Raw genomic sequence first — 24,087 nt, 5'->3', positions numbered from 1 at the left:
TATTGAATTCTGTCATATGAAAAGACACAAACGTGCCTGTTTATGTTTCCTATATAGTACAATCATAACAATGACTACACAGTAGGGCTTCCAATCTGGAAACTAACACAACACAGATAAATGAACTCAAGGGCTCACCAATGAAGCAAAATTGGCAGTGGCAAGTTGTGGGTGGGTAGGGGAGGTACTTCAACTTTATTCAACAGGCCACACCACAAAAACATCCCCTTTGAAGATGAGCTCATAACAAAATCCTAAGCACATGGGTAGTCAAGCCGTGATGGCAAGTATAAGCTGGCAGACCACCAATGCGTGTAGTCCCTCTCAGAAGAACATAAGAAAAATAGACCCCCTCAAAAGAAGCTAGGAAATAAACATGTTTAAAATAGCAAGGAACCAAGTGTAACAATGCAGTCTTTAATCTCAGTACTCAGGATGCAGAGGCAGGTATCTGTGAGTTTGAAGCAAGCCTGGTCTACACAGGGAGTTCCAGGCCAGCCAAGACTACATAGTGAGACTCTGACTTAATAAAATGGGGGAGGGGCTGAAGAGATGGCTCAGCACGTAAAGGTACTTTCTGTCAAGCTTGACAATATGAGTCTGGGGTCCGCATGGTAGAAGGAGAGAACTGACATATACCAGTCATTTCTAATCTCCACATGAACATTTCCCATCCTCATACACACAATGGATAAATAAATGTAATAACATTGAAATAATGAAAGCTTTAAAATGGAAAAAAGAACAAGTAGGACTTCTAAAGTGAAGAAGATAGCATATTATCCAGAATTGGTTCCTTGTCCCTGAGATGGTACCAACTCCTGGGGGTATCCTGAGGCTTTATTGAATCATTTCTGCCTCCTGCAGACAGAAGCTGTGCAGTCACCTCACTGTTTAACACAAAAGATTTGTGTCATCTGGCATAAGACAGTATTGAAATCCAAAAGGAAATAGTTTTGAAGTTAGCAGTAACAGTAAAAAAGCTTTGAAGCACGCTGACTACAGTGGAGAGGCAGCAGGAACCCAAGGGACCCAGCTTGGGAATCCCCACAGGGTGAGAATGAGAAACTCATGATGCAGTGAAGCATGACTCTTGGAGGTAGAGGAGTTCACAGAAGGGCCAGACCAGGCTGACCAGCATGAAAAAGTCTCTGGGTACTTACCAGAGAACTGAGGTGCTTCAGGCTCATGGCACCTGCAGAAGGAGACAGTGCTATCCCAGGCTTCCTCAAGCAGAGTACATGCTCCAGGAGCTGGGGTTGATGAGTGGATGGCAATGTGGAACAGCCAGCCAATTCATAGAACAATTAAAAACCAAAGCTAAATAGAGCCAAAGACAGTAAAAACCAAGATCTCAGAGTCAGTTCTTGACATGTTGTCAAAATTAAAAATTCATCTGATAGAATTATCACTTAATACATTTTTTAAGAAAAACTTAATTTTAACAGTTTCCCATAACTGAAATAATATGACAATTTCTTATGCCTATCTCACAGTTTAACTTATTGTCACCTGAGCTGAAAGCCAGAGTCCCTCAGAACTAGAGATACTATGACTACCAGGACTTATTTTGATATGATAATTAGCTATCCTTTGTCATGCAAGATGGTTAATGGTATCATGTGAACATTGTTATTTTTACCCCTGGGCAGCATTTCCCCACAGTCTCCATCATTGGACTTGGGTTGCCCTGGAAGCCATGTAGAAGACCCCAGGGGATGGTAGCAGGCAGTGAGTGATGAAACTGACCAGCTGAGTGGGACAGGAGGGGGGGCGCTGGCCTCGGCCACTCATCAGTTATGTCTCATTTTCTACATTCGTACAGTTGACAACAATGCTATTTGCCTCTGAGGCTGCTGAGAATTTGTAGCAAAAGTCCTAGGCACCTAGAAAAACAGTGTTCCTGCCATATGAAGATGCACCAACATTTTTTTGTCTACTCTCAGTGGCCCATGATACTTCAGGTTGGCCAGGTACAATCTCCATGACCTGATGATGCAGAACTTTTCATCTTCTGGAGATGAGCCTTGCGGAAACCTTACGTAAGAGCACTGAGTCAGACTTTCCTCCCTGAGATGACAACAGCCCCCAGAGAAGACTGAAGTCTGCTTGAGCAATTTCATTTCCTGAAGTAGACTCTACCAACTGTGACTTTGTTTGCAGCATGGAGATACTGTGCATTTGCCAGACTTCAGGTCCCTCCGAGTAGAGTCCCAGTACCCTTGATAGTGCAGAATTTGGGCATGGAGGCAGATAAGGACATGGCATGGTGGCATGATTCTTATATTAAAATAGTCCCCAATATAGTCTCTTTTGCTTGTGTGTGTAGGTTCAAGGCTAGAAAGAGACACTTGCCACCTTCTACATGTTCAGAATGGCTTTAATTTAATCCTTGTATGTGAGTAGGCTATAAACACCTAGACCTTCTCCCTTTATCACAAAGGGATGGTTTCACTACAGAGTTGGGTGTTGAGGACAAAGGCACTGAAGTACAGAGTGGATTATATTCAAGGTTAGAATTTACTTGCTGGAATTTTACCTATTAGAGCTCCATTATTTCTCTTTAACTGTTAGAAGTGTAAATCAGTTTTTCCTTCATTATGGAAAAATGTTTCCATTGACTTTATGCAAAATATTTCACAAAAATATTAGAATAGCTTGTGACCTAGGTAGCACTTTGTATCAAATGCTTTACAAAAGTCAAGAGCCAATTCCTTCCTGAGGCTGCCAGAGTATACCATCCAGTGTCTTCAGATCAGCACAGCTGTAAAATTTAGGCCTATGATGCTTATTCATTCAGAAAACTGCCTCTTCCCTCATAGTAACCTGTAGCAGCGGTCACCAAGTGAACCAGAACATCACAGCCCAAGGGTCTGAGAAAGGACAACTACCTATGCCCATTTAGCAGATGCATACACCCTTTGCCCAAGAAGGCAAAAATGACAGTTGCCAGACATGTAGCTTGTAAAAGATCGGCTTGCCTTTGTGTCAGACTGTGTGGAGAGTGGCTTGAAGCTGAAATTAAAAGTACTTCTCTTGGTGACAGCTGTGTCTAGTTTTTGTGTCATCTTCGCCCCTTCTCACATTTCTTCCCATCATTTCTCTTGGTTTTCCTTTGTGGCATCTTCTCTAGGAAACCTTGAGGGATAAGGAAGGGGCCACCACACTCATAGCATTAATTGTTAAAACATAAATTTGTTTCTTAAATCTAAAAATGCTTTGTGCTTCCTTCTAATTTGCCATAGAAATATATGGTTTTGCTTGGTCGTCTCTTTTGGCTTTACTGTCTCTTCCACAGTCTTGTCTGCCCTTTGCTCTGGTTAACTGCAGGCCCACAGCTCATGTTAACATTGATATACCCCTTCACTAACTAAGGCATGTAGAGATGATAGATGAGTCTTGGGAGGCCAGAGGACCCTGGAAACCACTCTCTCCAATGGCTCTACAAAGCTCAGGGTCATCCAAAAACAGGCAAAAAGAATATGTGTACTACAGCACACCTGATTGCACTCTTACTCTGAGACTCATGGGAGCCCACTGTGCTCAGGTCAGCAGTTTCTCTAGTTTACAATCGCATAAGGAAATAGCACTGCCTAAAACATGATAAAAAACAACAACAAATACTAAGGATGGATGCACTCTCAATGACTTATAGAACACCCACAGAGAAAATTTAATTAAAGGCTGCTCTAAATACATGGTGAGATACCACAGCCAGAAGGCTTGTTATCATCAGGAAGATGTCAGCCTTCTCCACACCAAACTACACAATTAATGGGATTACAGTGGAAGCAGATACACTTTGGGTGAACATTGGCCCTTCAATTCTATAATCTTCACTGACGTACATGCGCCAATAGAACAACATTCTTAGGAGAGGAGGGGGGTTACCAGATGGCAAGGAACAGGTTTTCAGAGACTAGGCATAGAAGGGTAAGTGTGATAGTGCAAGTCAGGCAGACCCACAAATAGCACTGCTCAGAGACAAGTGGCCTGGACCTATGAAAACATCCACTCCTGCAGTCATCCAAGCCAGGGAAAAACCATCTCATCTCCTGTTTGTGTATCATACCTAAAGCAAATACCAGGGGAGTGGCAGATGTTTCTAGAGATAGCAGGGCAAAGATAGGAGAAAAGAGTGGGTACATTATAAAGTGCCTACACATGGAGATGATACTGCCACAAAGACCAGTCTTACAGTTGTGATACTGGGCAGAATGATAGACCCCAAAGAATCCAGTATTCCTTTGGCATGGGATTCAACCTGTGTGTATAACGTGAATCATAATTTAGGGGTATCCCAAGAGGCTCCAACATTATTCTTCCTAAAATGGGAATTTTCTCTACTCAGGTCTGTGGTTCTTTGCTGCAGCTTCGGGTGATGAAACACGATCCACCAAACTCAGCAAACCCACATGGAGTTTATTGGGAAAGGGAGCAAAGGGAGGGGTAGGTGTTAACAGATCAGGAGCAGAAATGGAAAGAGACCGAGAACTGGCGGGAGGAGCTTGCTTATAAAAGGAAAGGGAGTAGTTTAGAACAAGTTTCAGCAGTTGGGGCCCTTGAAACTGGAGTCATGGAGCTGCTGTTGGCCCAGCCCCACAGTTCCAGTTCCACATGGTTTCTGCATGCAGAGTCCTCATGCAGCCACCCACCGCATGCAGGGTGCAGCCATGCAACCTTTGACAGCCTTTGAGCTGTCATCGAGGAGTGATCACTTTTCAAATATAGATCCCTGGGCAAAGGAAGATTGCCCAGAGAAGAGCCATCCAGGGTGGGAAGAGAGTCCAAGGATTAGAGAGGCCCTTTGATCAGGAAAGGTTCTGTAAGGAGAAGGCCCAGGCCCAGGAGAGGGCTGGCACAGAGTGACAGGCAGTTGCTAAGGAGAAATCACGGGCTGGGAGGAAAGGAGTTGGGAGCAGGAACAGGGCCAGGTTGCCCAGGACCCAGGGAGAGTAAGAAGCCAGGATATCAACATTGGTTACTAAGGAACTTTTCCCCATCTGAGAAGAGTATTCTAGTTATTACAATCATTCACTTGGAAAGGATGAAACCTAGAAATAGACCTAATATGAGAACCTAATAGAGATGCTGCAGGACCTGATGACGTTAGTAGGATGGGCTCCCAGTACAAAGAACAAGCCAGATTCCTCATTAGGAGGATGGTAAGGGTCATTGGAGACCTATCCAAATTCATGGGCTATCTGTACATGGAATAGTCAAAACCCAATGTCAGTCTTTGCAGGCCAAAGTTTGCTCTGTCCACCAGACAGCTACCAGAGGACTCCAGTGCCTGAAAATTTTGTTGCTCTCAAGTGTGACTTTCTTTAAGGAGGTTAGAAGAAAGAGGACCAGAGAGAGGGCCATGATCTGGTGTTCTGGGAACATCACGGACCTGGGTAGGTTGACGTATATGACACAATTGGCATGAAGTACCAGAGTTGATTTAGGAAAGAAGACAACTCTGCCTGAGTGCCCATGGCTTTGAGGACATAATGATACCACCATGCTGGCCAGATCCTGGGGGCCAGAGAGGGAAGATGCCCTGAGATGACATGAGCATGGAGGCACATCCTTTCAGGGAGGGCTGTTGGAACCTCACAAAGGTCTGTCTTTTTCTCAAAGCTTTTTCTTTACATATGTGAATTGCCTTTGAATGATTGATTTGGGGATCCTGTGATTCTTAATCACTAGAACATGTAAATTCAGGATGAGGCTAAGCCAACTGCTTCTGTGTTTCAGACAGACGTAATGCACCAAAACATTTATGACTACATCCATGTGGATGATCGACAGGACTTCTGTAGACAGCTACACTGGGCCATGGACCCTCCACAGGTGGTGTTTGGACAGTCTCCACATGCAGACACAGGTGGGACAATTTCAATGACATCCACATTTTCCTACATGGAATTTCTTCTAGGATTCTACTTTTTCTTGAACCCTCATCTCCATACTCCTTCATCCAGGAGTTAGTCCTTCCTAGACTCTACGTGGCTACTGAGGGCCTTTGCACCATTGTGCTCTCTTTTTACTATGGCAGGTGCTTGGGCTACTCAGTTTACAGAGAAAAAGGTTATTTTGTTTCATAGTTTGTAAGGGTTCAGTCCAAAGGCTCCTTTAGTGAGGGGCAGCACATTATAGTACGAGTGTCTGGTGAGGCAAAATCCTTAACTGGCATCCAGCTCAGAGGGGAAAAAGAAGGAAATTGGGTCACAAAATGCTTGACAAAAGCAGCTCAAGGAAGGAGGGGTTTATTTCTGTACACTGTTGGAAAATACAATCCATCATAACAGAAGGAGCATGAGGCACCTTGCACCCAAGGTTAGGAAATGGAGATGGATGCTAGGACTCAGCTCTTTTCCCCTTTTCATTCAGCCCAGGAATCAGGGTCATAGAATGGTATCACCATATTTCAGGTGGGTCTTCCCACACAATTAATGCATTGTAGAAACTCCCTCACAGACATGCCCATAGGTGTATTTACCAAGCTATTCTAGAGACTTTCAAGATTGATAATCACAACTCTACCCCTTGTCATGTTAACACCCATACATATCACTTTAAATTGTTACAGGGTCCCTAGAACATACCTGTAAAGCCCCAACACCTCTCACTGCCTCTTCTAAGTTCCACCACCATAGGCTGGGGTCCACATGGGCCTTTGGAAGATATCTAAGATCCAAACTCCAGGCTCTGTCATATTTGGTAGTTTCCAACACCCCTTAAGAGCCAAGGGACTTGCCACTTCTTTCACAACTTCTCTCAAGCCCCTTATCTGCTTTGGACCTATTTACATTTAACTGAAAAACAAAAACAAAACCTTCCACAGTAGTAGTTGTCCTTTTGTGCACTAGAACCCTGTAAATCACTCCCCAACAAATCCATTGTATCCAGTTGATAAAGATGAGCTGTGTATAGAATATTTCCATAAGTAGTAGGTAACAGTAGGTTTGGAGGAGATAGATGCATGTGGGTCCTGGACTTCATCCAGGAGTTCATTCAGATGGTTTTCTATGGAAACTTTAAAAATTCAAGGAAAAATTTCTACCCAACCTCAATATCCAACAGAATAATTCATTTTAGACCTCAGGTGCCTCAAACAACACTAAGCAACTGACCTTAGTCACACAGTCATCAGTGCTAAAAATCAATGTCAGTAAGGGTAGGGCCAATGAAAGCAAAATCCATCAAAGCTGTGTCTCTTGGAGACACAGGGGATGGCAAAGGCTTGGGGAATCATGGAGAGACGTGCAATCTAAACAGAATGGCATGTTTGTTACAAGCTTCATGGAAGCCAGTTATATGTTCTCCTGTGTGCTGATCCACTATCTTCATAGCTCTAGTCCGTTGTTTTCCAGCCTAATCAGCATATTTTATTTTGCATTATTTGAATTATCCTTTCAGACAATACCATCCTTGGGAAGTTGCTCAGGGCTCAGGAACGGGGCAAGGGCTTGCCCTCAGAATACTCGGCCTTCTTGACACGCTGCTTCATCTGTCGTGTTCGATGTTTGCTGGACAGCACCTCTGGCTTTCTGGTGAGTGGGTGGATGCCAGGGACACATGAGATACATGTGAAGAAAAGGTGGGGACAGAGTCAACACTATGTATGTGGAGTCTGCAAGCAAGTAAGCCAGCGGAGATGGACCTTGGCAGCTCTCACTGATCAGTAGATGGGGAGGTAACTAGATAAGGCCCCAGAGAGTTCTAAGAAAAGTGGGTGAAATATTTAAAAATTTACAATTTTCAATTCAATTTATTTAAAACTCATTTTAAAAGTCTTTTCTAGGGCTGGAGATGTAGTCAATAAGTAGGGTACTTCCCTAGCATGTACAAAGTCCTGGATTTGATTCCCAGTACCACATGAACTGTATATGGTGGCTCACACTTAAAATTCCAGAAGATGGAAGGTGGAAGTAGGGGGATCAGAAGTTCAATTATCTCCAGTCACATAGCAAGTACAAGGCCAGCCTGAGGTGCATGACACCTTGTCTCTAAATAAATAAATAGGCATTAAAATTAGGGCTGATGAGATTGCTCCGTGGTTAAATGTGCTTGATGTCAAACCTGACCACCTGAGTTTGATCTCTAGTACCCATACAGTGGAAAGGGAGAACCAGCTCTTGGAAATTGTCTTCTCATCTCCACATGTGCACCATGACATAGCTGAGTCCACAGTTTTGGCTGCAGCCCTTTGCACCTACAACACTTAGGTTTCCACCATTATTTAAATGTAGTGATTTGTCTTTATTATTTTATTAGTAGATTTATATAATTTTATATGACTGTTTTGCCTGCATATATGTATTTCCTTGTGCATGCTTCATGGCCATAAAGATCAGAAGAGGGCATCAAATCCCCTGGAATTGGAGTTAGAGATAGTTTTGAACCCATATTCATGCTGGGAATTGAGCCCAGGTCCTCTGCAAGAGCAATATGTGCTCCTAACACTGAGCCATCTTTCCAGCTCTAGGTTTCCACTTTTTACATTTGGCCATTTCTTCTTCCACCTCCATATGGGAAGAAGAGGAGGTTATTCTCTAGGGCCATAGCAGAACAAGGACTCTGGAACCTACCGTGCTAGGCCACACTGCATTTGCCCTTTCAGAACCTTGGCCCCTGGTCCCTGTACCCTCCTTCTCCAGTGGGCCACAGCTGTCTGAGAGGCCCTGGACACCCTACATTGTCTTGGCAAGTATTCATCTCTGAGCTCTCTGGATGACCTTAGCTCCTAGTGGTCAGCTTCCTAGTGGGCTCAGCCTCCTAGATTGATTGTGGACTCAGGACCATAAGATCCTGTGACAAGAACTGCATATTGTCCTTCTGGCCCACCTAGAACAAGCCAGGTGTATATGTCCTATATATCTAACTTGTAGAAAGGTTCCCTATGGATTCTCCTCTCCACAGTCTAGACTAAGGGTCATGGGGTGGTTCCATCTCCTCCAACTGGACTGAGCTTGTAGGAGAAAGGGGTGTCTCCCTCACTTAGAAGTCAAGTCCTAGGGGCTGCAGATCCTTACAGAGCACCCACCAAAGGCTGGGCTGACCATTCCTAGCAGGCCTACTGCACACTTGAGAAAGAGCCCTAAGGAAATCCATATGAGGTCTACCTAGAGTCTCAGTGTACCCTCTTGTTCTATCACAATTTGTGGAGATTTTTCCAGTTCACACTAGCTTCACTCAGCTCTGTAGCCACGGCTCTGAGCGCTATCCCCAAGCTGACATTTTAGACACAGGATAGAAGATCTCAGCTTATGTTACTAACTTAGGGATTGCCTTCCCTCCACCCTCCATGTACTCAGTTCTTTCCGCACAATTCACAGGGAAAGGGGTCCATAGCAGCTGATAGGCCAGGGGCTTTTATTTTCATTAGCCTTTCCTTGTTCATTGTTTGGTTTGGTTTTGTTTTTTTTTCACAAGCAGTTGCTTATAAAAAATAAAGACATTAGTTACTTATAATGCCAACTCAGTACCTACAGAAGAGTAGAGAGGGAAAACCAGAACATCCCTTCCTAGTAACACTCAGGCCTACTGTGGACACGCCCTTCACACATGCTTGCAGAGCATAGTAGCCATGAAGGGCTGTTGTAACAATAAGTCTTTCCACCAGGCTGCCCAAGTTCCATCCGCCTCCATGTTAAGGTCCCAAGTAACACACAGCAACTTATATTAGGTACAAATGCTGCTTGGCCAAAGACTAGGATTTCTCATCAGCTAGCTCAGTCTTAATAATCATAAATCTATATATTTTAAAAGACTTATTTCATTGGATGCCAGCAGTAAGCATCCTGTCTTCCCAGGCTCACATGATGACTCCAGGGCAGAGAGCAGGAGGAAGAGAAAAAGGAATGACTTCCTTCTTGCCCTTGCTTATATATGAGTCTGCCTGCTATGTCACTTCCTGCCTGTATCACAAGACTTCCTTTTACTACATTTCCCAGAATCCTTGACTCCTAGTTCCACCTAACCTGCTTCTTCATTGGCCAACAGTACTTTATTCAACAACCAATAAGATAAACATATACAGAGAAGGACATTCCCCATCAGGCTGTGACAGCTTCTAGGCCCACAATCCATACCTGAAGTTGTTCTTATCTGGCCCCTTCTGCCTAACGTCACTGTAAGTGAGGACACAGTGAAACTACCCTATAAGACCATTGCTTGGGTGGAAAGAAAAATCCATTCAAAGCACCAAGTCAGAGAGTCAAAGACTCAGAGTCTCAAGTCTCGGGTGTCAAAGAAAATAGCAAAAGGTGGGGGAAAGCATTGCTGGTTTTATAATGGGAAGGAGCCTGGCAGTTTAGAATAGTGGGGAGGAAGTTTGTAGGACAGTTATGGGTATGTGTTAATAGGGACCTGTCTTAGGGTTACTATTGCTATAATGAAGCACCATGACCAAGAGCAAGACAGGGAGAAAAGGGCTTATTTGGCTCACATTTCCACATATAGTCTATCACTGAAGGAAGTCAGGACAGGAACTCAAACAAGGCCAGAACGTGGAGGCAGGAGCTGATGCAGAGGTAATGGAAGGGTGCTGCTTACTGACTTGCTCACATGGCTTGCTCATCCTGTTTTCTTATAGAACCCAAGACTGCCAACCCACAGGTGGCCCCACTCACAATGGGATAAGCCCTCGTACATCAATTATCAATTAAGAAAATACCCCACAGGCTTGCTTACAGCTCATCTTATGGAGGTATTTTCTCAATTGAGGCTCCCTTCTTTCTGATGACCCTATTTTGTGCCAAGTTAGCATAAAACTGTCAGGGGGGCTGGAGAGATGGCTCAGTGGTTAAGGGCACTGAATATTCTTCCAGAGGATCTGGGTTCAATTCCCAGCACACACATGGCAGCTCACAACTATCTGCAACTCCAAGATCTCACAGCCTCACACTGACAGACATACATGCAGGCAAACACCAATGCATATAAAATAAAAATAAATATGTCATATAAAATATATATATATATATATATATATATATATATATATATATATATATATATGCTACCAGGGACAGGACTGAAAAGAGTGGGGATTTTGATATGTGCTAGTAGGGAACTAGATAAGGAGGTGATGGCTCTTCCTGACAGACAGAAATGCTGAGTGTAAGCTTCTGTTTATTGCTAGCAATCCTTCTGTTTACCTGATCAGAGTCCAGCTTGAGCTGAGCACATACTGTCAATTTGAACATTGGGACCTAACACCTTAGATTGACTTTGCCCAGTGATGGTAGCTGAACATGGTAACAATTCATAGTTTATGGCTATACTTAATTCTTTGACCATTCATCAGTGAAATGGTAGCTGATTCCTGACCCCAGATTATACTCTATTGCTCATTTCTGCCTTTGATAAATCAACATCATTATTATTGGCTACAACAATGAAAAATTGATCCTTAGTAAGTATAGTTTTGGATCATGAGACCAAGTGAACAGAAAGAAAAATGCGGAGGGACAATGGCGAGGCAGCCTTCCTGGACTTCAGGTGCAGGTCTAGCCTTACATGTCCCACCCTGGCGTGTTGTCCTGACCATAGGGCTCCACGCAAAAGATTTCTGCCCATGATTCCATACTTGTTATCACCATAAACAAGATCACTCGTCTTCTATCTGGGCAATCAATAGGTAATAAAGGCTTTTGTTCTAATAATGTTTCATTCTGAAATCTAAGTGTGTTGAGGGAGTTATTATTATAAATTCTCTTCATGAGAGAGCATTTTACTATATAATAGAGCAGAGGCAGACTTAGAATAAAACTGAAACAAACACCAAATAGAGGAATTAGTTTAATTTTGCAGTTGCAATGATGTCTACAAAAATAAATGTCTTCAGCAGACGACCTTCAGAGAATTGAGCCAGTCAAAATTCAACATGAATGGAAGAGGGGCTCACGAGGCCCCCACCCCTTGGTGAGGAACTATTGGCAAGTTGATGACTGCTAGGATAAAGAAAGTCATTTTTCTTTGTGAGTGTAATCACTGGTAGGTGGCCCGTGCTCTACTGGATGGCCTACACCCATGTGCATATCATGTGCACATAGGGAACACTAATTGGACTTAGTGGGTTTTTTAAAAAATAAAAGGGATATGAAGGGGAAGGAGACATATTGGGGGGTGGGGAGCTAACAGGAAGACTCAGGATTGGTATCGTCAATATATATATTTTATATATGTATTAAATTCTCAAATAATAAATTAAAATATAGCTAAAGAGAAATAAGTGAGATTTATTCTTCCATTCAAATCTATTACCCATACCAATTCACAAAGAACAACTGATACTGGGTTAATTTAGGCACTTCATAGTCCCTTTCTACTTCATCCCAAAGTCTAGGCAGGGGTGGGGAGGGTACTGCCTGCCCAGGATGAATCACTTGTTAGAACACTGAGATCTGATTGACCTTATGTCAATAATTCTAAGTCAGAAAGAAACTGACAAGCACTGCAAATCTAGAATTGTTTTCCTCAGAGCTGGGCATTGAGTGTTCCCCAGTACACCACTGCCTAAACTTCCCCACATGTATGTGACTGGCACTAAGTGAATCCTGGCAATTATTTGTTCATTCCACAACCCACGGATGTACTCGGGCATGGATGAGTGGATGGGCTGGAAAGCTGGGAAGAAGGGAAGAAGATTGGAGGAAGAGAAGAGAGATGCATAAGGGATAAGTGGGTAAGGGTCCGTGCTGCTCACTCATCTGAAGTCAGGAAAACCCTGAAGGAAGTTGGGAACTAATTCAGTGGTATAGCAGCCTTCTCTCTATAAAACATATTTTTAAGATTTTCTTTTGTCACGAATACCTAAGCTCTTGGCTGGCACTTGAACTCATACTGTATATTCTAGATTAATAAAATCAAGCTGTCCTCATTTTCCCATTGAAAGTGGGGAATGCTAATTTGGAAATGGAAAGTTAAAGCTGGATCAGCTCCCAGGGAACTTCTGCAAAAGATGGCTGATGGCTGGGCATACGTCCATGACAACTCGGGTAGATGTGTACTCATGCCTGTCTATATATACAATGTGTGCATGGATGAGATTATGCTCTCCATAAATAGACCTGAGAATGCCAATGAAGGAACTGTAACCCTAGGGCAGAGCTCCACTAAGGTAGGGGAGGCAGGGGTTTCCTAAAGTCTTAGGATGATGATGGTATTGCTACAAAGTTATCCTCCCGACTCTGTGTACAGCTGTCTTCCTGTCTTTAAAACACCAGACTATGCAGTTCCAAGGAAAACTAAAATTCCTGTTTGGACAGAAGAAGAAGGCGCCATCAGGAACAGCCCTGCCCCCTCGGCTCTCGTTGTTTTGCATTGTGGTGCCAGTCCTGCCTTCTGTGGCTGAGATGAAAGTGAAAAGTGCATTCTTGAGGGCGAAGCACAGGGCAGACATTGTGGTTACAGTGGACTCAAGGTGAGCATGAACTGTCACATCATGACATTAAATTATGATAGCAAGATGTCCTACATGTTTTAATTTCTGTTTAATTGTTCCCAATAAGTAATGAATATGAAGTCTGATATTTTAAAAGTCTTTCCACAACGTACCCCGACTACTATTAGAGAAAAGTATCTCTTCAAAATTGGTGCAAACTGTAGCACCACGAACTTCCATTGCAGCTACTCTAAACCCTAGGCTGCCCTTAACCTCTAGGCTCAGGACTTTGCCCAAAATGAGTCTGTCACCTTTATGGGCCCTGCCTCCTCCTCAGTTTGTTGGTGTTGGGAACAACACAGATAGATATTTAGCCAGCACATGGAAGGTTAGTGTCAGGACTGTGCCAGTTTTCTAGGTCCTAGTAGACCGAGGCCCTCATCTGGCTAGTCCTGTGGCATTTTCTCAACTTTCAAGAGTAGAAAACCCTCCTAGTTTTCTGGGCCATGTCTATGATGAATTCACAGATCCATTTCCCAGAGAGATTTAAAATGTTATGCACATAGTGCTATTTTCTTTGGGGTATAGTGACATGGCAGTATGAGGTTAGAGGGAATTGGCAGACAGGGATGCATGCCTCAGTTCTGAATTTGATTCCTGTTGAGTGACATTATTCCTGGAGAGACACAAACAAATGTCTACTCAACAACCCGAGATAGTGAGCTGAAGATGGACCAAAGTATGGCTAGCACAAAGTCCAACTTGGTAAACTAATGAGTTTTACTAGGGTTACTTAGAGGAATGTGAGTGAGACTTACAGGAGCAGAAGTGACTCAAAGACAGCTTCATCACAATGGCCCACCCCAGCTAGAAACCTGGAGCATAGCACACAGCCTGCAGGCAACGCAATGGGTCACGGAGTGGTCTTTCCTGGCGCTCTGTTGGTCTGAGCCTTTCCTAGGCAGTGCAGCTCCTCTGAGGGTCTTCTAGGCAGTTTGGCTTGTGAGACTGTTCAGCAGTTTTTGTTGCTTATATACTGTTGGGAGATGCCTAGTGAAGCTGTTCAGTTTCAGGGACTGTCCTATCTTAATGATCTTCCCCGAAGGATGGAATGTTTTGCCTTCCTTAGGACAACTTGTTGTTTTGCTTCACCTCTCTGTAAATATCCTGACATTAAACATTTCTTTTACATCCTATGTCTTAAGGAGTTTCTCTACCAGGAGGCTGCTACACAACAATTTTCTACATAGATTATGGGCAACACTTTTTTCCTGTTCCACTATAATAGCAGCAGTCAAAAAAGAAACAAAAAAACTAATTCCCAGATACTTGTATGTCCTTCAGTGACTAAAGCAGAACCAAGCTGCCCACCTCCCCCTTCCAGAGCATACAAAGGTCTCAGGCAACAGGCCTGGAATAAATAGTGAAATCTGAGATGGTGTCTCCATCTGTTTGAAATTGAGCTAGGAGTTTCAGCTGTAAGCATGACCTGAGCCATAGTGATCTACTCATGGAGGCAGATATGAACCCTTCTCTGGCCTTGGTAACTGGAAGAGTGCTGGGGAGGGGGCCTCTGGGACCACCATTTCCTTATCCATTTGTCTCCTCCATGGTACAGCCTCCAATGAGGGTAGTTAAATGTTTTATCAGACAATTTCGGGAGACAGTGTCCACTCTACTGGCCTCCCCATCCTGAACCGGGATGCCATGCCCCAAGCATCCAGGGACAGTGTCACTACTGAGTTCCTCCTGATTCATGGGCTACTCTGTGATTTCCCTTGGGTCACTGGCTGGAAAGGAATTTCTCCTTCAAAAAGCCAAATGGATCTATCAGGATGACCCAAAATTATTCTAAATAGAATTTAAGGGCAAAATCCATGACTCCAGTAGTCCTAGAAGGCCAGGCTTGGCCACTCATCCAGATATGCCCACTAAAGAGACCAGTAGTGATAAAGCAGAGAAGCAGACATTGATGGTAGTACTTTTGAAACAGGAACATATGAAAGGGCCACATCTTTGGAGCATTTGCATAAGCATTTGGCTAAAATAGAGGCAGAACTGGGGTAAGGGTAAGATGTATGCTAAATTAAGCAGTTCTAGTCAAGGCATGGCAATCTGGTTAATCATGGTTTCAATTCTGGTTCTGCAAAGTGGAAATGGTTAGTATTTCTTCAACTACAGCCCCACCATCATGGGTAGTCTGTCTAATGAGGCACCTCTGTTGCTGGAATCTAAGGTGTCTGCAGGTTTGGGGAAATGACTAAAGAACTTTTGTCACCTTTTGAGAATATGAAACAGAATGCAATAAAGAGCTGACAGTAAGATGCCTCCATTATTCTTACCTTTGTGCCTTGAAGCCGAATGACAAGTGTTCTGGATAGTTTTATGCCAACTACAAGTTAGAGATATCTGAAAAGGAGGGAATCTCAGCTGAGGAAATGTCTCTATAACATCCAACTGTAGGGCCTTTTCTTAATTAGTGATTGAAGGGAGAGGACCAGCCCATTGTGTGTGGTGCCATCCTTGAGCTGGTGGTTGATCATTGGGTTCTATAAGAAAATAAGATGAGCAAGCCATATAAGCAAGCCACTAAATAGAACTCCATGGCTTCTGCATCAGTTCCTGCCTCCAGGTTCCTGCCCTGCTTGAGTTCTTGCCCTCACTGCTTTCAAGGATGAACTGTTATACGGAATTGTGAGTGAAATAAACCCTTTCTTCCCCAAATTGTTTTTGGTCCTGATACTTCATCACAGCACTAACAACCATAAATAAGACAAATAGGATAGGTAGCCCTAGTTTCTAAATAGATGCTCCATGAAGGATTAGTGTACCTATGCGCATAGGTAAGCAGGTGATTAAATAAAGTAAAGGACACAGATGCAAAGTGAAGGTAGAGGTGCCAGACTTTCATCCTGCTTTTAGATAATTTGTGAGACCAAATAAGGAATTTGGTTTTTTAATAAAAACAGCTTCCAAGTGCCTTTATAACTCTCACCCAGCCCCTATACCCCATATTTACCCTGGGGATAGTGGCTTCATGATCACTAATTTATTATTATAGTGATTGTATAGAATATGACTTCCTTGAATCACAGGAGTCAATGTATTTTCATTCTAGCCTTCTGGAGGGGAGGAAAGTGCAATCTCTAAAAGCCACCTATGTGCCATCTACCCCCTGAAGTAATTAATTAGCTTTGTATTGAACCCCAAAGGCAACATGCTTCAGATCTTCAGGTATCTGTAACTAAGAAAAATCTCTGCAATATAAAGATTAAAGTGTGTAAGTTGTTTCTATATTCTCTTGAGCAAATAGTAATGCCTGTCTTGCTAATTCCTTTCATTGTCATATTGTTAATATACATTAATGCTGTTATCTGGTCTTCACAGGGTAAAAGCTGTTACAAGTCTGTGTGAATCAGAATTGCATCCCAAACCCAATTACTTAGCAGGTACTTCTAAAACTTTATTTTCTCTTCTTTTCTCTATGGCAAGATGCTTTTGTCCCCAAGAGAGTTCCCCAGTGCCTACAGAGCTCTTTGTATTCCCTGGAGATGCCAGGGTCATCAGGGAATACCACTGAGATAATTGCCTGCTGCTGTCACTCTGGTCCTGGTCACTGCTGAGAAAAATCACCTCCTTAGCCCTCATCATGACATCTTTTCCCTTTCTAAATTCTAACAGGAAAGAGCAATGGAGAAAATGGCATTTCACTGTTCAGGGGACAAATAGATAAGAGCCACTGGGCCCGGGCCCTAGCCAGGCCTTCATGTCTGTGCCTCAGAGGTGGTCCTGATCTCCTCCTGGACCCCAGGGGGGCTTCAGGGTAAGTGATGCCTGTTTAAGTCACTGTGGTTATCAGAGTGAAAGGGTTGGGATAGGCACGGAGAAGAAATAGTTTCTGTAGCCCTGACACCTGTGTGCTTGTAGACATCCTCTCAGCCTAGGCTGCCAGCAGTCAGGGAGGAGTATGTTTGGCTCAGAAATCCTTTCAGGTCACAGCCCTCCTCTCATGTGCCACCTGCCATATGCCCACCCTCTTGCCAAATCCTGACCAGGGGTCTCTATCAAATTGGCTACGAGGTAGTACCCTCCTTATCTCTCATCACACAGATGCTAGCCACAAAGTGTCCTGTGGTCAACCCCAGGACTGTTCTTTTAATTTGATAGTCACTACAGTATTATATTAGTCATGATATTGTGGCTGATGGAGGATACCCACCCATACCCAATGATGCTTCCCTGGAGCAAAATCAGCATGCTGCCTGGGAACCTAGGGGCCAAGGAAGGCAAGGTAGAGCAAGGAAGGCTCTTCACTCTTCCCTTGGATTGACAACAGGTGGTTGAAAAGGCCAGTGTGGTCTGGAAAGACTTGAAGCTGCCCTTGGGATTTATTTATTTATTTTAAATTTAAATTAGAAAAAAGCTTCTTTTACATGTCAATCCCAGTTTCCCCTCCCTCCCCTCCTCCCCTGTCCCTCACTGACCCCCTATCCCATCCCTTTTCTGCTCCCCCAGAGAGGGTGACACCTTCCATGGGGGATCTTCAAAGTCTGGCATATCATTTGGAGCAGGGCCTAGGGCCCTCCCCCATGTATCTAGGCTGAGAGAGTATCCCTCTATGTGGAATGGGATCCCAAAGTCCATTTGTATACTAGGGATAAATACCAGAGGCCCCATAGATTGCCCAGACCTCCAAACTGACATCTTCATTCAGGGGGTCTGGGTCGATCCTATGCTGGCTTTCCAGCTATCAGTCTGGGGTCCATGAGCAACACCTTGATCAGGTCAGCTGTTTCTGTGGGTTTCTCCAGACTGGTCTTGACCCCTTTGCTCACCACACCTCCCTCTCTGCAACTGGATTCCAGGAGTTCAGCTCAGTGTTTAGCTGTGTGTGTCTGCTTCTGCTTCCATCAGCTACTGGATGAAGCCTCTAGGATGGCATATAAGGTAGTCATCAATCTCATTATCAGAAAAGGGCATTTAAGGTAGCCACTCGACTATTGCTTAGATTGTAAGTTGGGGTCAACCTTGTAGATCTCTGTACATTTTCTTAGTGCCAGAATTCTCTTTATACCTATAATGGCTCTATGATGGTATCTCTTTTCTTGTTCTCCTCTATTTTTCCCTTGGCTAGATCTTCCTGCTCTTTCATGTCCTTCTCTCACACTTGGGATTTAATTGGTAGCATACTAAGTTGCCATCCTCTCATAGAAAACCTGAGGCCCTAAGGAGGTAAGAGTATCACTTCCATTGCTATGTTCAATGGCTCTCTTTTCTCTGAAGGGACAAAGAAGAAGAGGACCAGAAGCATGTACTAAGGAGATCCACTGGTGCCAGGGGTCAGAGGGAGATGCACAAGTACAATTATGGCTTGGAAACACCAGCACACTTGAGGCACCTGAACTGGAGCACAGAACAGAGAAGTCAGGAGGTCACTACCAAGCTGACTCGGCAGCCCAGTAAGAATGAGCCATCCACATGCCAAATGCCCCATGGTTCCTGTATGCCCTATCATGGAAGCCAGGGCATGTTCAGTGCCAGCAGTATGGCTTCTTTCAAAGATTTACCAGATCATCCCACTGGTGCCTACTGCAGCCAAATGAATAGACCCTTGCAAGATATCCACCAGGGCCAGGTACATCCTTCCACCTGTCATATCCCCCAAGGCAGCCTGGGATCCAGGATCCCTCTGCCTGGAATGCAGCGCTTCACAGCCAGGGGATTTTCTACAGAGGATGCAAAATTGTCCAGCCTGCCAGTCACCATAGACACCCCATGCAATCCAGTATTGTCACTGGAAGTGCCAATCAAGATGGAAAATGAATCTGGGTCCCAGGATATAGTTGATGCCAGCACAACTAGTCGGGTATGGCTGGGAGCTAGCGACATGGCCAGGAGACATCTGGTCAGTTTCCCTGCCAGGATGCACCTGAAAACAGAGCCCGACTATAGGCAACAGGTCTGTACCCCACACCTTGGGCATGGTATGCTGGTAACTAATGCCCACAGCAGAGATACTGTTGGATCCTGCAGGGAACAAGCTCCTCTCCATCCTGCACATTGCACCTGCCTGGATCCAGAGCCTCCTCATCACCTCTTCATGCGGGGCCACAGTGAGAGCCAACATCCCTCTTTGGTCCAAGACTGCAGTGCTCCTATTGTTAAGAGTGAACCCCTGGATTCGCCATCATGGGCTGGTCCTGGCCAGGTGGCTGTGCCTAGGATGTTCCCTAAGAGTACCTCTATAACTGTGATCCCACCCAAAGGCTCTGATGGGATTTTCCTACCCTAGAGCTAGCTGCTTCTCTGCTGGAAATCTCAGTCCTTGGGTGATGGGATGTGATCAGAGATGCTTCTTGTAACACTTTACAGAACTCAGTGAGTGATTCTGACATTTCCTGTGTGTAGATGAGCAATAGAGCATCCTGAATCATATAGAATATCAGAGGATTCCCATGCATAAACCTAAGTCTGTTCAAGTGGACAGTATTTCTCTTTGAAATTAAAGAGTTTAAGGAAGTAGCATATAGTATTCTATGCCAGGCAAACATGATGTGTCAAAGTGATGTGTCCCTGATGCCCAATCTTGCTACATCCCCTGCCTGTATGCAACAGGAGTTCTGAGGAGATCTGAAGCCACACTTTGCATTGTGGTAGTCATGGAAACATTCCATCCCATTTGGTATTTTCCGTGGATTTCTGATTATGGTTTATATACCTGAGTCCCTGTGCACAACACACAGTGAACGTTATAGAGTCCAGGCCAGGAACGAGGGAAACACAGCATACAGAAAAGGGTGAAGCTATACTGTTGAGGAGGCATTGTCCCTGCCTGTTGTCCACATGGCTTTCAGGTAAAAGCAACAGTTCCTAGCCTAGGGAAACTTGGGGGCAGAAAGGCAGCCAGTATTTGTTTTGAATTGTAAAGGCAATGCACTCTGATTATAGGAAATGTGGATATTAACTATAAAACAAAAAGGAAGTTTACCACGAACCATTGGCAAACTTATGGCTGGTGGAGAAGTTGAGAGTGTTACAGGGAAGGGCTGAGACCACAAATCCTGCTCCATTAGCACAGGGTCCTCTGAACGGGAAAAAGCCTGCTGTGCTCTGCTTGCCTGTATGGTACAAGTAGTCTTCCTTGGGGATGAGCATCCACCTCTGATGATACTTCCCCTGAGATCTTAGGAATTCTTGCTTAGGAGCTTTCTGGAGCCCATAGTTAATTCTACTAGGTAGTCTCTTCAATACAGACTCTCCCCTTTATCTGTGGTCCCAGGATATCATTGCTCAGCCACTGTCTTAGTGAAGTAGGTGTCTGGAAAATACCTATCGCCTTGTTGGAATCAGGTTGGGTTGGCAGGACCAGGTCCTCTGCTCTGCTTTTGAGTTGTCTGGCTCTCAAGATGACACTATGGGACAGGGATACCAGTGAAGACCTAGAACTGAGAAAACCCACTATGAGAGCCTGTGGATTTATGTTCTCTCTGTCCCTCAGTCCACAGAGGATTTTCAAAGGGGGCAAGACAGGAGCTGTGCTGTCATAGATGTGAGGCATACTCATTACCTCCATTACCTAAAGCCTGAAGTCAGAATGGTGTCTCAGCTCTGCACCCTGTGCCCAGCCACCTGTCTTCCTCCTTTCCTCAAATTGCCTCAGTCCCACTTTACGCATTTATGCCAAGCATAGCTTACCCTATGAGTATTAATGGATTGCAACTGGGAGAATCTGAGTCTTCCTCACCACATCCAATTCTAACCACATGCCCAGCTCCCAAGGACAGGACATGTTCAAACCACTCATGTGTCTGACATTCTAGTGTTTCTCTCTGAAAGTGATTAGCTATGTTCCTATCCTCAACCAGACTCAGCACCCTACATGCTTCCTATGCAAGGAGCAGAGAACACGTTAGACTGTTATGCTCCAATGTATACGACATTTCTCAAGCATCCTGGAGCCAGTAGAAGAAACCTGAGAAAAGAGTCCAAAAAGAGGGAATTCAGAGACATATGTAGGCATAGTGGTGTGTGCTACTCAAGTAGAAGATCAGCAGTTCAAGCCTACCTGAGACCCTTATCAAATAAAATAAAATAATGCATTATTACCTACTTGCCAATTTTAGCTAGATTCCTAAACCCTTTCTATGTAACCAAAGAAGAGCCATGCTCCTCACCACTGAAACCGGTTTGTCCTCTGCTCAGGTACTCTGAACCTTTCTGCACTGCTGCTGGGATGAGTTACCAAGTGTGGAGTGGAGAGTGGGCAGCTCAACAGGTCAGGCTTTATGTACACTGAGCTCTGCACTTGGATGTCAGTTCTGCAGATTTTATGTGTGAGAGACACCATGTCACGTGGCAAGCTTGGCTCCCTGGTGCCAGCACTGTCCACAGAAGCTCAAATCCCCTACATGTGCACTGATGTTTGTTGCTCATTCATCACAAATTCCCCAGTCAACTTGCACTGATGGGGAATGTTCTTCTGTATATGTTTCTCTTATTGGTTAATGAATAAAACACTGACTGGCCAGACAGGATGATAGGTAGGACTAGGAGACAAAGAGGATTCTGGGAAGTATAGGCAGAGAGGAGTCATCATGTGATCCCAGGAAGTGACATAGCTGGGCAGAAACTGCCAGTAGCTAACCATAGAGGCCAAGAGGTCTGTACAGACAGGCAGGAAGTGACATAGCTAGGCAGAATCAGGATATAAGCAGGGACAAACAGGAAATCGTGTTCTTCTCTTTTCTGTGGAGACGTTGAGCCATCATTATGTAGCAGGCAAAGGAGTTGCAGGTCTGGTAAGCCAAGACCACATGGAAATACATGAATTAGTAGTTATGGGTTAATAATTAAGTCAGAGATAGCCAATAAGAAACCATGACCAACGTCCAAAATACTATAATTAATATAAGTTTCTGTGTGTTGTTTGGGGCTGACACGGTTGTGGGACCAGTCTGGTGGGAAGAATTCACATTACAGTGCACAGAGGTTACTCCTGTTCTAGGATTTCACATGTACACTAACTACAGCCTCACTTTTTTGTGATATCTAGCTTTTGCCTATATGGCTAAAAATATCAAATATCATGAGGGATGGGCTAAGAAGGAATAAATACAAAGTGTCCTTTATATTTGTAGTTTCTACTGAAAAAAAGTCTTCAAGATCTAGACTGGCCCAACAAACTTTAAACAGATACACTACAATGCAGCTTTCTGTGCTGTTTTCCTGGTACTTTGTTTTTAACAGAGAATCCAAATGCATTTCTCATACTGTGGTCTGTACTAAATTTGCAAAACTTTTGTAAAATAAACCTCATGTTTCCTTGTACTTAGTGTAAGATTGTGTGCCTTTTCCTTCAGAGAGTGTTTTGGACTTACAGTCTAGGACAGAATGGAATAATAAATGTAAAAGTAGAAAGGCTGGAGTTGAGGGCTGGGGTTGGGTCCTCCTTTGCTCTCATTGAGGGTTGGGACCCTCACATGCCCTCAGGACACCCCCAGACTCACACTGTCTTTGGAGAGTGAGGAAGGCATGACAGAGGATTCTTTTTATCCAAGGGTATTTCTATCCTGCAATAGTTACCGCATTTTAATCCTTTTTCTTTATGTCTTGTGCATTTTGTATCTTCACAACAGTCTGTGGCTTTTGACAAAACATATGCTATTTGATGCTAATGTCACCACCCACAAATTTTTTCAGATTTAATTGGCCATTGTGAGAAACCTCCTCTACTACTAACCCTTTTGTTTTTTTATGTTTTAAATTTTCTCTTGTAACAGTCTCACCATGACATACATACATACATACATACATACATACATACATACATACATACATATGCTTTTAGAGACAGGGTTTCTCTGTGTAGTTTTGGAGCCTATCCTGGCACTCTCTCTGGAGACCAGGCTGGCCTCGAACTCACAGAGATCCTCCTGCCTCTGCTCCCGAGTGCTTGGATTAAAGGCATGCACCACCACGCCCAGCCTGATTAATATATTTAGTTGTGCTCATCTGAGCACACTTTTACTTCCTATTCTGTTTTCAATTTTGTATGATCCAGTCTTCCTTTTCCCACTTTCTCTGCTCACAGGAATGCTCTGTGCTCTCTCTTCCTTCTTTTCCTTCTACTTTTTGGAAACTACAACTCTATATCCTTGGTACATATTTGATAATGTCTAACCTGTAGCTAAGCAAGAGCTCTGTCCTCTGAGAACAGGAACAGATCTTGGTCACATCAGAATTTGTTTCTGTTGATATTGAGGGGGCCCAAAGAGCCCCTGTGGATTTTCTTTGCCAAGAGTTGAGCCTCAGTACTACTTTTCAGGCCGAGAAGGAAGAATTTGTCCCATGTGAACTGTCTTTAGCAGCTTCCCTTCTCTAGAGCCCAGCATAGCTGTTTACCCTTCTAACCATGCCCAGGATATTATGTTTCTGGACTCACTCTTTCATCAAGGAAGCTCTGAGCTGATTTTCTGGGTTTTCCACTGTGAATCTCCGCCTACTTGGAACCTGTGTCTCCTCCCTTGCTCTGAGTGAGTGTAAAGTGTGTTTTGGAAGACTCACCTTCCTGCTTCAGGGCAGCCAAACTTTTAATCACTGCTTGTTTTTTTCCCTACCTTGGCCTTGGCTACTCTGCCTGTGAATCCACCTATACATTCAAAAGTATGCTTAGTATATTCATCCAGTGACCCCAAGTGTTTCCTATACTT

The 24,087-nt window shown here is 44.0% G+C and overlaps 1 protein-coding gene across 8 annotated transcripts in view; it reads left to right on the top strand.

The window, feature by feature from the left end:
• LOC100756505 (aryl hydrocarbon receptor repressor) overlaps positions 1–21,647 on the top strand; it is an 83,893-nt gene extending 62,246 nt beyond the window's left edge. For all 8 annotated transcript variants that reach the window (XM_027400171.2, XM_027400169.2, XM_035440652.1 and 5 more), the window contains 6 exons: positions 5,743–5,872; positions 7,408–7,541; positions 13,221–13,417; positions 16,766–16,827; positions 17,060–17,201; positions 18,662–21,647. In XM_027400171.2, coding sequence (XP_027255972.1) covers positions 5,743–5,872; positions 7,408–7,541; positions 13,221–13,417; positions 16,766–16,827; positions 17,060–17,201; positions 18,662–19,670 — 1,674 coding nt within the window. In that variant the 3' untranslated portion in view covers positions 19,671–21,647. The remainder of the gene's footprint in view (positions 1–5,742; positions 5,873–7,407; positions 7,542–13,220; positions 13,418–16,765; positions 16,828–17,059; positions 17,202–18,661) is intronic.
• Positions 21,648–24,087: the final 2,440 nt, after the last annotated feature.

This window comes from Cricetulus griseus, chromosome 2 (genome assembly GCF_003668045.3).
Source record: "Cricetulus griseus strain 17A/GY chromosome 2, alternate assembly CriGri-PICRH-1.0, whole genome shotgun sequence".
Lineage (NCBI taxonomy): Eukaryota > Metazoa > Chordata > Mammalia > Rodentia > Cricetidae > Cricetulus > Cricetulus griseus.
Note: the sequence above shows the minus strand (reverse complement) of the source record. Positions and strands in the feature narration are given on the sequence as shown.